This window comes from Neoarius graeffei, chromosome 10, assembly GCF_027579695.1.
Source record: "Neoarius graeffei isolate fNeoGra1 chromosome 10, fNeoGra1.pri, whole genome shotgun sequence".
NCBI classification, from domain to species: domain Eukaryota; kingdom Metazoa; phylum Chordata; class Actinopteri; order Siluriformes; family Ariidae; genus Neoarius; species Neoarius graeffei.
Window position 1 is genome coordinate 86,634,952 of NC_083578.1, and position 16,422 is coordinate 86,651,373.

Here is a 16,422-nt window from a genome sequence, read left to right on the forward strand (position 1 = left end):
ACGCAAGATCATAAACCATATTCAACGCTCATTCTCCATTGGGTAGAGTGACGTAATACACGTAGGATAAGCCATATGCTAACAATATTGCACGCTATCAAACCAAATGAATGAAACCGGCTAGAAGAGAATAGAACACGTTTTTATTCCATGGAAAAAGTGTCTTGTATGTACAATATTAGCCATTATTATTAGCTCATCCGGCTGACAGGTGATGAGTTTATCCCATCATGTGTCGTCCGTCGTCCATCCGGCGCCGTCCATATTTCATGAAAATCGCTTCTTCTCTCTGTTCTTCACTGATTTTTATTCTTTTGGGCAGGAAGGTCGGTCTGCCTGGGGTGCATATACAGTAGCTTCTATCCAGATTTGCATAATTGCAATTAATAATGAAGATATGGAGTAATCAATCAATCCATCCCTAATGAGCCGTTTCCACACAAATCGCTTCTTCTCCTTCAATTCTTCACCAATTTTGATTCTTTCTGGCATGAAGGTAGGGGAACCTAGGGTGCATAGAACTTCTACCCAGATTTGCTGAATTACAATTATTAATGAAGTTATGGACTAATTAAGCCTTAATGCCTTAAGCAGTTCAACAAAAATCGCTTCTTCTCCGTCAATTCTTCACCATTTTGGATTCTTTCTGGCAAATAGGTCGGTATTCCTAGAGTGGATATCGTTTCTATATATAGCTTGCAACATTTATTGCACAAGGTGGCCCACTTTAGATCATTTCTTCTGGACTAGACGGGGCCGGAGTGAGCTACGCCGTCACTGACGGTCTCATTACATATTATTGTAGACTTTTGATATGCAAAATCTACTCGTGTATTTTGTGACGCTCTCTGAACTGTGATTATTGGTGCAGTGGCAATGATACAAAAAAATTTATATATTCCTGTGTATATTTGATCACATTCAGTTGGTATCCAGGTCCTGGAGAACCGTCTATCCTGTATATTTGACTACGTTCCCCTGTACTAACACACACACTGTGACTCAGGAATGGCTTTTAATGAGTTGGTTAGTTGAGTCAGAGCTGTGAAGCACTAATATGCACAAGTAACGAGGATTACACCAGGGTTAAAAATCTTATCTATGTTTTTTTTTTTTTTAATCGTTCTGTGCAATTTGCTGAGATCTACCCATTGTGGGAGTAAATAATGCTTGGACCCCGCATATCTCTGCTCGTGGCTGCATTTCTGATTAACATTCATCTTAATTGATCGTTTCAAATATGGATCGATTTTCTTTGTTGCTTTTATAATTATGATTTCAGAATTAAGAAATTGCTAGAAGTTTGACACACTGTTCATTAAAGGGCTATACTAATAACGCTGAATTAAATTAAAATGTGCAAATGTTATGTCCTCCATGTTACATTCCTAATAAAAATGTTTCTGCTTAAATTATTGGCACCCTGTTTGTGTGCTTATTTGAGTTACCATGAACCAGTCTGATGAACCATTCTCCTCGAACCTCTCTCCAGAACAAGGCGTTTGTTTCCATCCACAAGCCCTCCGCTCACTGGAAGTTTTTTCTTTTTCACACCATTCTGTGTAAACTGTCCAGACTGTTGTTTATTGCCACGTTATTGGCTGATTGCACGAATGAATGTACAGGTGTTCCTATTAAAGTGGCTGCTGTAGAGTGTATTGTATATTGTACTGTATTGATATGAACTGAATTTGTAGCTGATGTAATCTACTGTACGTGGTAAGACTCTTGCGCAGCACTAAACTGTTGCAACTGTAAATTAGGAAATAGTGAAGCAGTTAAAAAAAAAAAAATACGGTGATGTTGAAAATCTCCATTCTAAGAGACAAGTAAATATATTTAGCAGAATATGTTTAATGTCTCAACACATACATAAATATTAACAAATATAATCTGTATGCTTCAGACAGGGAAAAAAAAATAACAGCAAACAATTACAGGAAATATTCAGAACCGAAATTGGGGGGGGGGGGGGGGGGGGGATTAATACTGAATTATAGCAAAAGAAAAAAAACCCCGACACATTAAAAAGAGAGCAATTCAGGATGTTAAGATATTCCTCGCTAAATAGAATATTACAGTACTTTAAAAGTGTATAAAAATAGAGTCTTTAGAAACTTTGGTTCGTTTTTGAAGTCGTTGATTTAAGCGGTTCGGCCGATCTTTTTAGGCTGGACCGCCTCGAGACGCCAGTTCAGTGACACATCCGTGATGTCATCTCTTTCTGTAGGGGAGAGGAACAGAAGGTTGTCATGTCGCACAACATGTAAATCACACGCTCACTACGACTGTAATTTATGAAACATTTGCACGGACAGAGCTTATTTTGTTTACTGACATTCTGCACAATTTTACATTGATTCATCTTAAATTTTTTTAATTATTATCGGACATTATCGACAAACAGAACTCCGAACTTTCCGCTGTATAGTTAACGGTTATTCCATGAAATTGAGTCGTACATGAGCTGATACTTATGTGGAATAACTGCTTTATGAGCATTTTTTTTTTTTCAAATTCAATAAATAAAAACTGGCAAAATAATTTCCGCTTAGAATGTAAACAAACCGATGAAATGACAGAAGCAATTTGTGAAAAATGGCATAATAATAATTTCTTTAAAGGAGTACGCCACCCCCAAGTGAAATTGAGTCAGTCCCTGCAGTCCCTAGAGTTGGATGAGCGAGCCAAAGCGTTTTGTAGCCGACCCAGCCATTGTCCTGATCTGGAAACGTCCCGGTTAGCTTTAGCTTAGCGTAGTCGCTGTAATCCGGCGTGTCCAGCTAGCATTGTCATTGCAAAAGTGAATCAAATAACTCAAGATTTTTTATAATTATTTCTCATGACCTGTACATTCACATCGAGTACACATATCAATGCAAATTAACACGAAGGGATTTACTAGACCAATTTATATCTGGAACTATTTTCGGCCACAGCACAGGCAAAGCACCGCTACAGGCGCAAAGACACCACGCAGCACCACAACTTCCATCAATACACCAGTGTTACCAGGGAAACCAGGGTTTTCAGGTGCTGTGTGGTGTCTTTGCGCCTGCAGCGGTGCTTTGCCTGTGCTGTGGCCGAAAATAGTTCCAGATTAGCCTGGCTAACGCGACTTCAAAGCTTTCCGAGCATTTGGTCTGGCCAAGCTATTAAGCCAAACCGTTTCCCAGAGCCCGTGGTTGACCCGCCTCCCTGAAATGCCTCAGTTTGCTACTGGTCGAAGCCAGAAAAGGCTGTGACGAAGCTTAAACCAATCACATCACTCTTTCCTCTGACGTATGCGACGCGACGGGGCTAACTGGTAGATTAAACTCTTACCGAAGCCGGTCGGGAGCAAGGCGAAAACGTCCTTCCTTTCAATAAATACCTCCAGGGCTGCTCTTTGCGCCGTTTTCAATGAGAACTTCCCGTTGAATGCTTTCAATACAGCATCTATGCGTAATAGATGCGGAAGCGTGAATGAAGCGCTTCCGGCATAGATTCTGTAAACAAGCTATGGCTTCCGGTCGCAGTTCTACTACGTCACTGCCTTGAACACGCCTCTACCCAGGGCCGTTGGAGATGCTCAAAGTTGATTGGTTCCTGATTTTTTGGGAGCTTGGAAATGCTGTAGATAGCCTGCCTGGCCAGACTAAGCTCGGAACAGGCCCTCGTGTTGCGTCACGCTTAGGATGGGCGGGCCCAGGCTAGTTCCAGATATAAATTAGTCTAGTAAATCCCTTCGTGTTAATTTGCATTGATATGTGTACTCGATGTGAATGTACAGGTCATGAGAAATAATTATAAAAAATCTTGAGTTATTTGATTCACTTTTGCAACGACAATGCTAGCTGGACACGCCGGATTACAGCGACTACGCTAAGCTAAAGCTAACCGGGACGTTTCCAGATCAGGACAATGGCTGGGTCGGCTACAAAACACTTTGGCTCGCTCATCCAACTCTAGGGACTGCAGGGACTGACTCAATTTCACTTGGGGGTGGCGTACTCCTTTAAAAAGAAAATACATTCTTATCATCAAATACTTTAATTCCATATTTTGTTGCTTTTTTTTGTGGTTTTGTTTTCAAAGAGAGTTTTTATTTCGTGCTCGGTTGGTTCAGCAACACGCTCCGCCATTTTGTTTTTCTCTACTCACAGTATATGAGCTGATAGCCTAGTAGTCGAGTAGCCAATCAGAGCGTGCAATTGCTCATATCTGGTGAATGTGGATAGAATAGTTGTGTTTATAACCCTGGTCCTCCTGTCACTTTGAACCTTTAGAGAGTTTACTTGTTTTTATTTGTTTATTTATTTTCCTTTCAAATTTTTTTTATTGTTACTTTTTTTTTTAATCTTTATATTGTATAGATGGCTCATTCTGGGATATGTTTTAATTCTACTTTATGTTGTACAGTGTTTTTTTTTTTTTTGCATGTCTGATAACTTGCTGCTATAACAATTTCCCAGCTTGGGATCAATAACGTAAAATCAATCAATCATACATACATACATTTCACATGCATGTATGAACTCGAACTCATGAAGCATGTGATATCATCACGTCATGTGATCATGTGGGGGGAGGGGGGAATCACATCCGAAAAATGAAACCACTTGCACTGCATATATTTCGTTGTTGTGGTTGTAGGCTGTTTCTGTTACCCAAGGCAGCAAATCTCTATTGAGTAACCAGACCAATTAAAGAATTCAAGAATTAATCTTACGAATTTCATGCAATTCAGGAGTCTTCCTCACACACACACTACTGCAATGATTTGGCTGAAATTTAACCCTAAATCTTACTTGATCAACCGAGGCATGTCTGCTATCCTGATGCAGTATTACATCTTTAGAGCTTTGAGAATATTAAAAACAAATGCTTATAGCTACCAGTTTAGCAGCGTGCAAACGTCACCACACACTCGTGTCTCCTCCCACCCCATCGAGATGTTCAGTGTCTCGAACAGACTTGCTGACTATATGATGATTTTAAATGCTACAAGTAAGAGCCGAATAAAACAAGCAAATTTACACTAAACTTGTCTTCTGACGTGACATTTTCTTGGACGAACCCTTCCTTAAAAGGCGAACTGAAGTCATTTTAAACTTGCTTTATTTCTTAATTAACGTGTTATTCAATTACGTTTTTGGTTTTAGTAACCTTGTATCGTGACTCGTATTGGCAACTAATTGCAATTAAATATTATACTTATCGGCCTGTTCGGTTTTTAACCATGTTGAATTTAGTTCGTTTGGTCCACGGCAGGCGTCGCTTATCCGCGCGATCTTCACGAGACTTGTGTGAGACTTCGAAACATCAAGTGTCAGCGCCGCCATTTTGAAAACTGTTTTCCAAACGAAGTATTGCACAAAAACGAGTTTAAATGACGATTACTGCCTGCTTTTTTCAAACTTTCCTGATTGCTATCAAAACAAACAAAACTTCCGGCTTGATCACGTCAGCATTCGAAAGAGGCCGCGCACATCTTTTGGCAACGTTGGCAGACGTCGGTCACTTTGATTTCCGCTGTACGTTTTACTTCCGTCCTACGATGTCTCGCACAGGTCTCAACGAATCTCGTTTACGGCCGTTGCTTTGACATATGGACTGATATATTACAGAGCATATTTCAAACACTCATAACTTGCTATAGCAGCGACAAAATAGTGATCAAACATGCATTCCGATATTTAATAAAATGAGAGAAATAGAATTTTGATGATAAAAAAAAAAAATTGCCTTCAGTTCTCCTTTAAGGATTAACAGAGACCGGGAGAGATGTGGAAAACCCTGTGAATCACGCTGGCACTATGAACTCCCACTAACACACAAAATGGGCTGTTAGTCACAGTGAGGCGTCTTCTGGTGTTTTACTTCTCCTCCCTCTCACTTTGCACTGTTTCTTTTTTATTTTACATACTGAAATGGAAATGTATGCATGCTCACAAAACAGCACTGATGTTCCTACACACTGTTCTCCTCATGCTGTGTGCACTATCCACTGCTTTCAGCTCTTTAGCTCGTTCTCTTTTGTCTAATGATCGTGAAGTATTTTTTGAGCTGTAAACTAAATGACATGACTTTACTGTGATGAAACACATCAAGGCTGGCGTTAATATTGACAAAACGGCCATTTTTTAAAAATATCTGCACTTTAGGAGTTGAAAATAGCTCAAAACGCTATCTACTGGTTAAAATCATCCCGAACCTTGGCTTGCAAGGCCGACGCTGATGTAGAGTCGACTCTTTGGGACTTATCCATGTCATGAAATTTTTATTTAAAAATAAATAAATAAAAATAAATGTACACCCTCTATTCAGGTGGGTGGATCACCTCCCCTAGCTCCGCCCTTGAGCAGGAATCTGTGAAACTGCACTCATTTTCAAATACAGTACATGCTGATCGAGACTCCTCATTCAAAGGAGTTTACCCCGCCCTCCTCAGCCCCTCTCTGCCCCCCCCCAACCCTAACCACCTCCAGCCCTTCCTCTCAGCCCCTTGCCCACTTTTTTTTTTTAAAAAGCATTTTCCAAAATTGTGAAGTGGGTGGAGTTCGGCTCAAACCCGGATGTGAAGTTATACTTGAAATAAAAGTTGCGGTTTTCGTTAAAGTGCTAGTCTTACGAAAATGACATCACCCCTGGAAATGATCCCTTATAAAACTAAACCTGTTAAACAGTTTACTGTCTGAATTGTATTTTAATACAAGACCGAGACCGTTTTATTTCGCCGGTAAAGTTTGGCTCTTTGAGTCCGCCATTACACGAATGCGTTCCTGGTGAGTTATTGTTAATTCAAAGGAAGGTGACGTCATACGCACGACGCTTGAAAGTTCACGGCATTTCTGGCTTCGTCTGCTTTGCAAAACGTAGCACGTTTTTAACCATTTTTTTTTTTATTATTCCAAAACACGAATAAAACCAAAGCATGCCTCCTAAGACTGAGGTGTGTCGTTCAAGGCTGTCCAAGCGTAGCCGATAAAACAAGTGGCATTTCGATTCATTATACAGCCCAAAATCGGAATGATGAATGGGTTTGATTTGTACAAAGAGAGGTACAGTGGATATAAAAAGTCTACACACCCCGTTAAAATGACAGGTTTTTTTTGATGTACAAAAATGAGACCACAATAAATAATTTCAAAACTTTTCCCACCTTTAATGCGACCTATAACCTGTACAATTCAATTGAAAAACAAATAAATCTGTTAGGGGGAAAAACATTAAAAAAAAAAAAAAATACAATAAGCTGGTTGCATAAGTATGCACACCCTTAAACTAATACTTTGTTTTGAAGCACATTTTGATTTAATTACAGCATTCAGTCTTTTTGGGTTGGAGTCTGTCAGCCTGCCACATCTAGACTTGGCAATATTTGCCCACTCTTCCTTGCCAGAGCGCTCCAAATCTGTCAGATTGCGAGGGCGTCTCTTGTGCACAGCCCTCTTCAGGTCACCCCACAGATTTTCAATTGGATTTAGGTCTGGGCCCTGGCTGGGCCGTTCCAAAACTTTTTTGGTGTCATTGTCGTGCTGAAAGATGAAATTCCTCTCCATCTTCAGCTTTCTAGCAGACACCTGAAAGTTTTGGGCCAAAATTGGCTGGTATTTAGAACGGTTCATAATTCCCTCCACCTTGACTAAAGCCCCTGTTCCAGCTGAAGAAAAACAACCCCAAAACATGATGCTGCCACCACCATGCTTCACCGTGGGTATGGTGCTCTTTTGGTGATGTGCAGTCTTGTTTTTGCACCAAACATACCTTTTGGAATTGTGGCCAAAAATTTCAACCTTGGTTTCATCAGACCATAACACATTTTCCCACATGCTTTTGGGAGAGTTGATGTATTTTTTTGCAAAATTTAGCCGGGCCTGGATGTTTTCCTTTGACCCTACCGCATAGTCCAGACATATGGAGAATACGGGAGATTGTTGTCACATGTAGTACACAACCAGTACTTGCCAGAAATTCCTGCAACTCCTTCAGTGTTGCTGTAGGCCTCTCGGCAGCCTCCCTGACCAGTTTTCGTCTTGTCTTTTCATCAATTTTAGAGGGACGTCCAGTTCTCGGTAACGTCACTGTTGTCCCATATTTTCTCCACTTCTTGATGACGGTCTTCACTGTGCTCCATGGTATATCTAATGCCGTGGAAATGTTTTTGTCCCCTTCTCCTGACTGATGCCTTTCAACAATGAGATCCCTTTGGTGCTTTGTAAGCTCTCTGTGAACCCTGGCTTTTGCTGGAGGATGCAACTGAGGAAATGTCTGAACTTTATTTGGGGTTAATCAGAGTCATTTTAATTAATGGCAGGTGTGAACCCAAAAAGATTGAATGCTGTAATTAAATCAAAAGGTGCTTCAAAACAAAGTATTAGTTTAAGGGTGTGCACACTTACGCAACCAGCTTATTGTACTTTTTTTTTTTTTTAATTTTTTATGGTTCCCACCCCAACAGCTTTGTTTGTTTTTCAATTGACTTGTACAGGTTATAGGTCACATTAAAAGGTGGGAAAAATTTTGAAATTATTTATCCTGGTCTCATTTTTTTTACATCAGAAAAACCGATCATTTTAACGGGGTGTGTAGACTTTTTATATCCACTGTAACTTCAAGCCGACAGGACGGTTTGGTGTCTGCTCCATACATTTTGAAAAAGATAAACTTGTGATGCGGATTCACATAGCAGGATCTGAGCGACGCCTGGTACGCGGAGCCGTTCCTACGATCTGGAAACAGAAGTCCGAAGCGCCATCCCAAAGAGCTCACCGCAGCACAGGAAGTGTCGAGCTTGTGTTTCGCCGGTTGCCTGAATCGATTAGACTACGTTCAGACTGCACCCTGAAACGACCCATATCCGATTTTTTTGCCCATATGCGACCTGTATCCGATTTGTTATTGACAATCTGAACGACACAGATCCGATTTTTTCACGTGCGACCCAGGCCGCTTGGATATGTGGTCCTGATTCCGATGCATATCCGTTATTTTCACATGCGACTGCAGTCTGACCGGACAGGTCGCATTCATGCGACCTACACGTCATCAACAAGAGACAAACGTCACTATTCTGCGTTGGCTAATCCCGCCTCTTTGGTGGAAAACAACATTTGTACAGTTTTCAGAATTTAAATAGACTTTTATAGAATTGATCAAGCTAATGGTGGATTTGGTAGGGACCTGGATGTTAAACCATCCTGTATTACAAGATAAGATTGTTCTGGAAATTTCCAGTAATTTGACACCTTCGGTCTCATTAGTCTGCTGCCCACATTAATCAGACTGTGTGAGTTCCGCCGCCGCCACAAAAACCACATCGCCAGGTCTCGCCTCATCTCCATGCTTTACTTGCAAACTTGAAGAGTGCGCTTTTTTTTTTGTTTACGTATTACGTAGATGTGCTTATTACGTGTCAATTTGTGCATGCGGGACACTTTTGGGTCGTTTTCCGTTAATACTGGAGATCGCATACAAGTCTCATATAATTGGTAATGTGAACGGCCTAACAAAAAAATCGGATTTCACAACAAATCGGGTATGGGTCGTTTCAGGTTGCAGTCTGAACGTAGTGTTAGTTGTCCTTAATCAGATCAATAACGTTCTAAGGTAGTTTCTATTTGGCCAAATATAATACTTAGACAGACGACAGATAATTATTGATCTAAAAGCAAACTGAAACACGCTTATTCACCCCGAGTCACTTCTTGTTGTCGTAAAGTTGTGTCGAGAGCTTTACAAAAGAACGCAGTGGCGCATATGACCTCACACATGTAGCGCCGCTAACCAATAAATCAATGTGGACAAGCTTTTAGCGATTTTTGGAACAGATGCAAAAAAATTTCTTTATTTAAATCGGTGAACTTTACAACCTATTTGCGCAGATCACGCACGCAAAACCCGGGATTTTATGATGTCATTTTCATAAGACTAGCACTTAAAAAAAATAAATAAATAAAGAAGAACCGTTTTCCTCATGAGGACCAACCAAATGTCCCCACAAGCTCAAAACTATCATACATTCCTATCCTTATAGAGACATTTGGCTCCCACCAAGATATAAAAACACCCCCCCACTCGACTCCTACATTCGAAGTCTCAGTCAGACTCTCTCAGCGTCTCTTACGATGCCATTCTACTAAACAGTACTGCATGTTAGAAAACTTCTCTTCTTTGGTTGTCCGTCTGAAGGAACCCTTAAAAGGTTCTCCGTAGAGTGTTTCCCCATCAGAATGAGTTCCAGGTAGGTGCGAAAATCCCACAAAACACCCTTTTCTATTAGAACTATCTGTTCCCTGTTTGAGATGACATAATACGAAAGGGGGAGGAGTTCTCATGAGGATGTGGTGAGGTGCAATCATTTCCTGTGTACACAAAGAGAAGCCACGGTGGATGAGTTTAGCTTTTACTCAGCATTCGTGTCGATACAGTCGACCAAACGGAAATTATTAACACGGATGTTATTAGACATCACTGAAGGTTGCTGGTTCTATCTGGTAACGAGCTAACACAGTACGATACGAAGAAAGAAATATTGGCACACAATTTCCTGTAGTACCATGTCTTTTTTTTTTTTAATTTAAATTAAAAATTAAAAGAAAAAAAAAAAAAAAGATTCAACTCGAGTGAACACTTAGGATGACTGATGATGCGTCACGGACAGCGCCAGCAATCAGAGTTCGTGGCAGCCTCCAAATATAGCCGCCATGGACCACAATTCCCAAACACCACTGCGCCCTCTCTCTCCCTCTTTATACCTCATCAGCCACCACGACTTAAAGACCTCAGTCACAAACTATCAGTGCGAAGTATTGTTCTGTGTATGTGTACCTGATCACACCGAGCCGTCTGTCCCTTCTATTTGACTCTGGTGGCTTTGACCCTGCTTTCTGCTTATATTCGGACTCTGAACCTTAGCTATTCTTGGGTTTCAGTCACGTGACTTTTCTTAGCGATTTCACTTCTGGTAAAACAGCTGGTGGTCTAGTAAACCAAAACGGCTGCCGTAGTGCAAACAACTAGCGATAAGTTATCAGAGTACGCTCGTAATCTAGAAGCCACTGCTCACTTTAGATACATTCAGAAGATTGCTATGTGCAATGGAATCGACCCCTACAGTCTGAGAAAGAAGGATTTGTCATACGATCTCAAAAACTACCCTTCAGTCGAGTTCCCCGACATCTCCAACTATCTGGTGTTGCAGACGTCCTTCTACACCGCAAAACAGATGAAAGCGTGGAAGAGTATGGAGGCTTACTACTTTTTTTGTACGTGGCTGGGTAAAGGACCTCGGGATCAAGTCGCTGCCGAATGAATCCTTGATTGTTTTTGCCCGTGTAAGTATGTTTTTTTTTAGGCTTTTCATTCGTCTTTACAACGAAGCGCTGCGAGTTGAAGTGTAAACAAAGAACAGTCGGCTTGATTCTGACTTGTGTTGGCTCTTATCTCTCAGCTAAATCATTCACAAAGATCATCAGAAACCCCTTTAAAGATCTGGATCTTAGTTAAACAAGACGGAGAAGTGATCACGGCGCATTGTAACTGTACGGCTGGGGAAGAATTTTGTTGCAACCTTCATGCATATGGACTTTGTGAGGAGGAAACAAAGAAACAGCTGGGGACTTTAGCGCTTCATGACTTTAAAAAAAAAAGTACCGTAAAATACCACACAGCAAGAAAAGTACTTGGAGAACAGTAAGGACGTAGCTGAGAGGGAAATACAAACCTTTCACCAAGTGATCACTGCAAACTCGAGCATGCTTCGACTCGGCTCCCTTCGATTTCACTGAGAGGTTCGAAAGCCACCTTTCTCCACGTCTTTTTGTGAAATCCTGTGTTCGTTCACCCTTGTTTATTAGTTCACGGGGAACCCTGAAGAAACTTTTATCAGTTTCATGGTTTGATCGATTCAAACAACCTAAAACAACGCAAGCGTAAGGCATTTTTCATGCGAGCGATGCACCTTCTCTGTACAAACGCTTTGTCAATTGAGCTTTGGTCGACCACCAGCTAAAGTTTTGAATAACTAATGAGGCGGATGTGACGTCACGTGAAACCCAGCTATACCAAAATTATCAAAATCGAGCTACTCGTGTTCTCACCAGACGAGACTCCTCTAAAGATGCTATTGAAGTTTTAAACTGGACTGATTTCGAGATAAACAGAAAAATTCATAAAAAAGTGTTTGCTATTATTTAAATGCCTTCATCATTTAGTTTAGGTACTGAAGGACCAGGGTTGGGAACCTGTAACCACACACACACACACACACACACACACACACACACACACTGACCAGTGGCTCCAACTCCTTGTGGTCTATGAGGTTGAATTCAGTCACAAAGTAGTAGAAATGTTTGTAGCAGGTGTTGACGTGCGCTTCTGCCCCCATCTGACTGACGCGGTCGAAGTGGTGGATGTAGACGTGCACGAAGACGCGGAACAGACGGGACAGGATCTTCTTTGCCACCTGCATGAAGCTCTTGGGGAAGGGCGTACCTGTAGGAGAAAGCCGTCACGCCATTAGAAATATGTATTTAAAACACTTACGTTAAATATCTTAAAGGGATCCTACAGCGGATTTATTCCCAAACTTGTTTCAAGTAAAAGTAGTCGCAGGTTTCAAAAATCAAACTTTCGTTTTCGGAGACGGAATAGTGTTTGAGAAAAATGAAATTTTCTTTAAAATGTCAGATGGGCTTCCTGCAGTTGTGACGTATGCGATGACATCAGGTAGTGGTCGCTTGGTGCGACTCAGCTGTTTATATTCGCTGTTTACATCATAGTTTTGCTTGTTTTAGAAGTTTTTTTTTTTTACAGAATCAGTGTTGTAGTCGAGTCACTAAACCTCGAGTCTGAGTCCATTCTTGAGTCCCCAGTGTTCAAGTCTGAGTCATTAAAAACATTTCGAGTCAAGTCCAAGAACAAGACTCCAACCACACCATTTGACGTTGGCTGTTTCAGTGCCATTAACATGAGTTTGTTCCTGAACATGACGTATGAACAGGTGAATGTGCTTCTCTTTATCAGGGAGTGTGAAGTATTCTGTCAGAGATGGTTGGGAGACGGATGTAAGTGCAGAAGGTGTGTTTATTAATACAAGTGAAGACGGTAAACAATCCAGAACGGCCGGCAAAATCGTAAAGCGGTGAAACAGGCGATAGGTTGAGCGAGACACAAACAGGCTATCGTAGACTCGGCAGGATCAAAGACGAGAAACAGGAAATCAGGGATCAGGAACCCAAACAAGGAAATAAGGCTCAGTAATGTGTCAGCAACGCAACTCAATACTTCGCAAAGTAAGTGTGTTTTCACAGTTTTTATATCGGCGTGCTGATCGCACCTTAATCCTGTGCAGTCACTTATGACGCCAGTCGTTTATGGCACACGTGCAAGAGTCCGCTTGGTGCGCACGTGCTGTCCGGAGCGCACCCGAGAGTTTCTGATGCACACGCCAAGGCGCGCAGGTGTGACCATGTCAAGTCATGAGTCCTTAAAATTAGGACGCGAGTCGGACTGGAGTCTGAGTCCTGGACTCGACTACTACAAGCCTGTACCGAATTTATTTACTACAAACTGTGTACCGAGTACAGGGTTCCTGGTTCCTCCGTAAAATGACAAGCTGTAGGTTTTGTGGTTTTTTTTTTTGGAGGGGGGGGGAGGGAAAAGAAAAACAGTGAGAGAGAGAAAAGGGGGGGAGAAACAGTGTGTGAGAGAGAGAGGAAAAGGGGGGAGAAACAGCAAGAGAGAGGAAGAGAAACAGAGAGAAGAAAAGAGAAACAGAGAGAGAAACAGAGAGAGAGAGGAAAAGAGGGGGAGAGAAACAGAGAGAAGAAAAGAGAAACAGCGAGAGAGAGAGAGGAAGAGGGGGAAGAAACAGTGAGAGAGAGGAAAAGAGGGGGAAGAAACAGCGAGAGAGCGAGAGAGGAAAAGAGGGGGAAGAAACAGCCAGAGAGAGAGAGGAAAAGAGGGGGAAGAAACAGCGAGAGAGAGGGAGGAAAAGAGGGGGAAGAAACAGCAAGAGAGAGGAAAAGAGGGGGAAGAAACAGCAAGAGAGAGGAAAAGGGGAGAGAAACAGAAGAAAAGAGAAACAGTGAGAGGAAAAGGGGAGAAACAGGGGAGAAAGAGAGGAAAAGAGAAATAGAGAGCAAGCGAGAGGAATGGGGAGAAACAGCAAGAGAAAGAGCAAGAGGGAGGAAAAGAGAAACAGAGAGAGAGAGAGAGAGAGACACTAGCACAAAATTAATATAAAATTAATGTAGATATAAATATCTTATGCCAGATTATTATGGCATGTTACAAAAAATAAAGCAAAAGTCCGAGTCCTCGTCTCCAATCTACGAGTCCGAATGCAGTTAATGCACAAGTCCAAGTCAAGTCTAAAATTAGGGCACGAGTCAGACTCGAGTCGGAGTCCTGGACTCGAGTACTATAAGCCTGTACTGTCAGTTTTTAAATACGTCTGCCTCATTGTGTAGCATATAACCACCACAACGCTGCTAAAAAGAAAGCACAAGCTGGAACTAGACTGCATTTCCACAGAGAAAATACAAAGTGTGCTTGATCAGCTGTAAGAGAGGGTCACTGACAAACTGGGTCAGACACGAGACCTCATGCTCCGCTACCTGACGTCATCGCATACATCACCACCGCAGGAAGCCCATCTGACGTTTTAAAGAAAATGCATTTTTCTCGGACGCTATTCGGTCTCCAAAAATGAAAGTTTAATTTTGGAAATCTGCGACTACCTTTACTTAAAATAAGTTTGAGGATAAACCCGCTGAGGATCCCTTCAAGCTGAATTTTGACAAAAGCACTTCGCTGCAATAAATGCTCGCATCAGTTACTGTAGTTGTGCGTTCATTGCTAAACGTAGAGGCGATTTATATATTTGGACGCTGCAGTGTTGTTACACAAACCCTCGCTGTTACAGTATAAACACCATCTTGCACAGTGACACCATTAAAGAGCCCGCAGTGTTTTTTTAAAAAAAAAAAGCTGATGTCAAACTGCAATTCTGGGTTGCTGTTTTCATCTCGCTTCATTTAACTTCCTCTCAGTTTTCGTACTAAATGCGAGGTGAAAACCATGACTCGCACGCTGCAGCAAAACCACACAGAAAAAATCCCCACTGCTGAAGCCACCTGAGGCTAAAGAAACTGATGTGGACGCGGAGAAAACAGAAAATAAACAGCAGTTATAGAATATACAAAGTATTACACTGCTTTACGTGTGGGTGATGACATTATACCATCAGTAGCACTGTAACTCAGTCTGATCGATATTTCTGAAGACTGCAGGTAGCCATTTCTCTCGACGGTCGCAGCAACACAGAGTTTATAGTGAATTCGAGTCGCGTTAGTACAGCTCATCATGAAATTAACTTCTGCCGTTAACCCATATATAGTCCATCAACCAAGAACAGAATACAGATTTATTCTGCTATTTTATAAACACATTAATACCTAATTTTACTATTCGGAGAGACGAAAGATATATTTATTATACTTTTATACTTCAACTATCACTTTCTCACTGCAATTTAACGTCCCTCCTGCTGGTGGCGACTCAAAAAAAAAAAAAAAAAGACGCCACAGTGCTGTTAAATTCTTGGTCAGATGTGGATTAAATATTCTTTCTACCAGAATCCAGCTCGAATCTGATTGGTTGATATCAGTGTATATTGTTTTTGTATGACTGCACGACTCGGGAACAATAGTTTTCGAAGGCGGTCTTGTTTCTATAGTAACGGCTCATTCACAGGGCGGTGGATGCTACGCACAATCTAAGACTAATAATAAAGAGATTTTAAAAATGTGTTCATGTGATGAAGGCGTTTGTTCGAGGACATTAATTGTGTCGGTGCTTTGGAAAGTTTCCCAGAGGAGTACACGGTTCCTGGTTCCTCTGTAAAATGACAAGATGTAGGGGTTTTTTTTGAGAGAGAAAGAGAGAAGAGGGGGAGAGAAACAGCAAGAGAGAGGAAAAAATGAGAGAGAGAGAGAGAGAGAGGGGAAAAGGGGGCAGAAACAGAGAGAGAGAGCGAGAGAGAGAGAGAGAGGGAAAAAGGGGGCAGAGAGAGAGAGGGGAAAAGGGGGCAGAGAGAGAGAGGGGAAAAGGGGGCAGAAACAGAGAGAAAGAGAGAGAGAGGTGAAAAGGGGGCAGAAACAGAGAGAGAGACAGACAGAGAGAGAGACAGAGAGGGGGAAAAGGGGGCAGAAACAGAGAGAGAGAGGGGAAAAAGGGGGCAGAGAGAGAGAGGGGAAAAGGGGGCAGAGAGAGAGAGAAAGAGAGAGGGGAAAAGGGGGCAGAAACAGAGAGAGAGACAGACAGAGAGAGAGAGACAGAGAGAGGGGAAAAGGGGGCAGAAACAGAGAGAGACAGACAGAGAGAGAGACAGAGAGAGGGGAAAAGGGGGCAGAGAGAGAGAGAGACAGACAG

At 41.7% G+C, this 16,422-nt stretch overlaps 1 protein-coding gene across 3 annotated transcripts in view; it reads right to left on the bottom strand.

The window, feature by feature from the left end:
* Positions 1-1,834: 1,834 nt before the first annotated feature.
* The window catches only part of mob3a (MOB kinase activator 3A), a 36,101-nt gene continuing 21,513 nt past the window's right edge, over positions 1,835-16,422 (bottom strand). For all 3 annotated transcript variants that reach the window (XM_060932506.1, XM_060932505.1, XM_060932504.1), the window contains exons 3-4: positions 12,278-12,480; positions 1,835-2,224 (exon numbers count right to left, since the gene is read on the bottom strand). In XM_060932506.1, the coding sequence (XP_060788489.1) occupies positions 2,195-2,224; positions 12,278-12,480 (233 nt within the window). In that variant the 3' untranslated portion in view covers positions 1,835-2,194. The remainder of the gene's footprint in view (positions 2,225-12,277; positions 12,481-16,422) is intronic.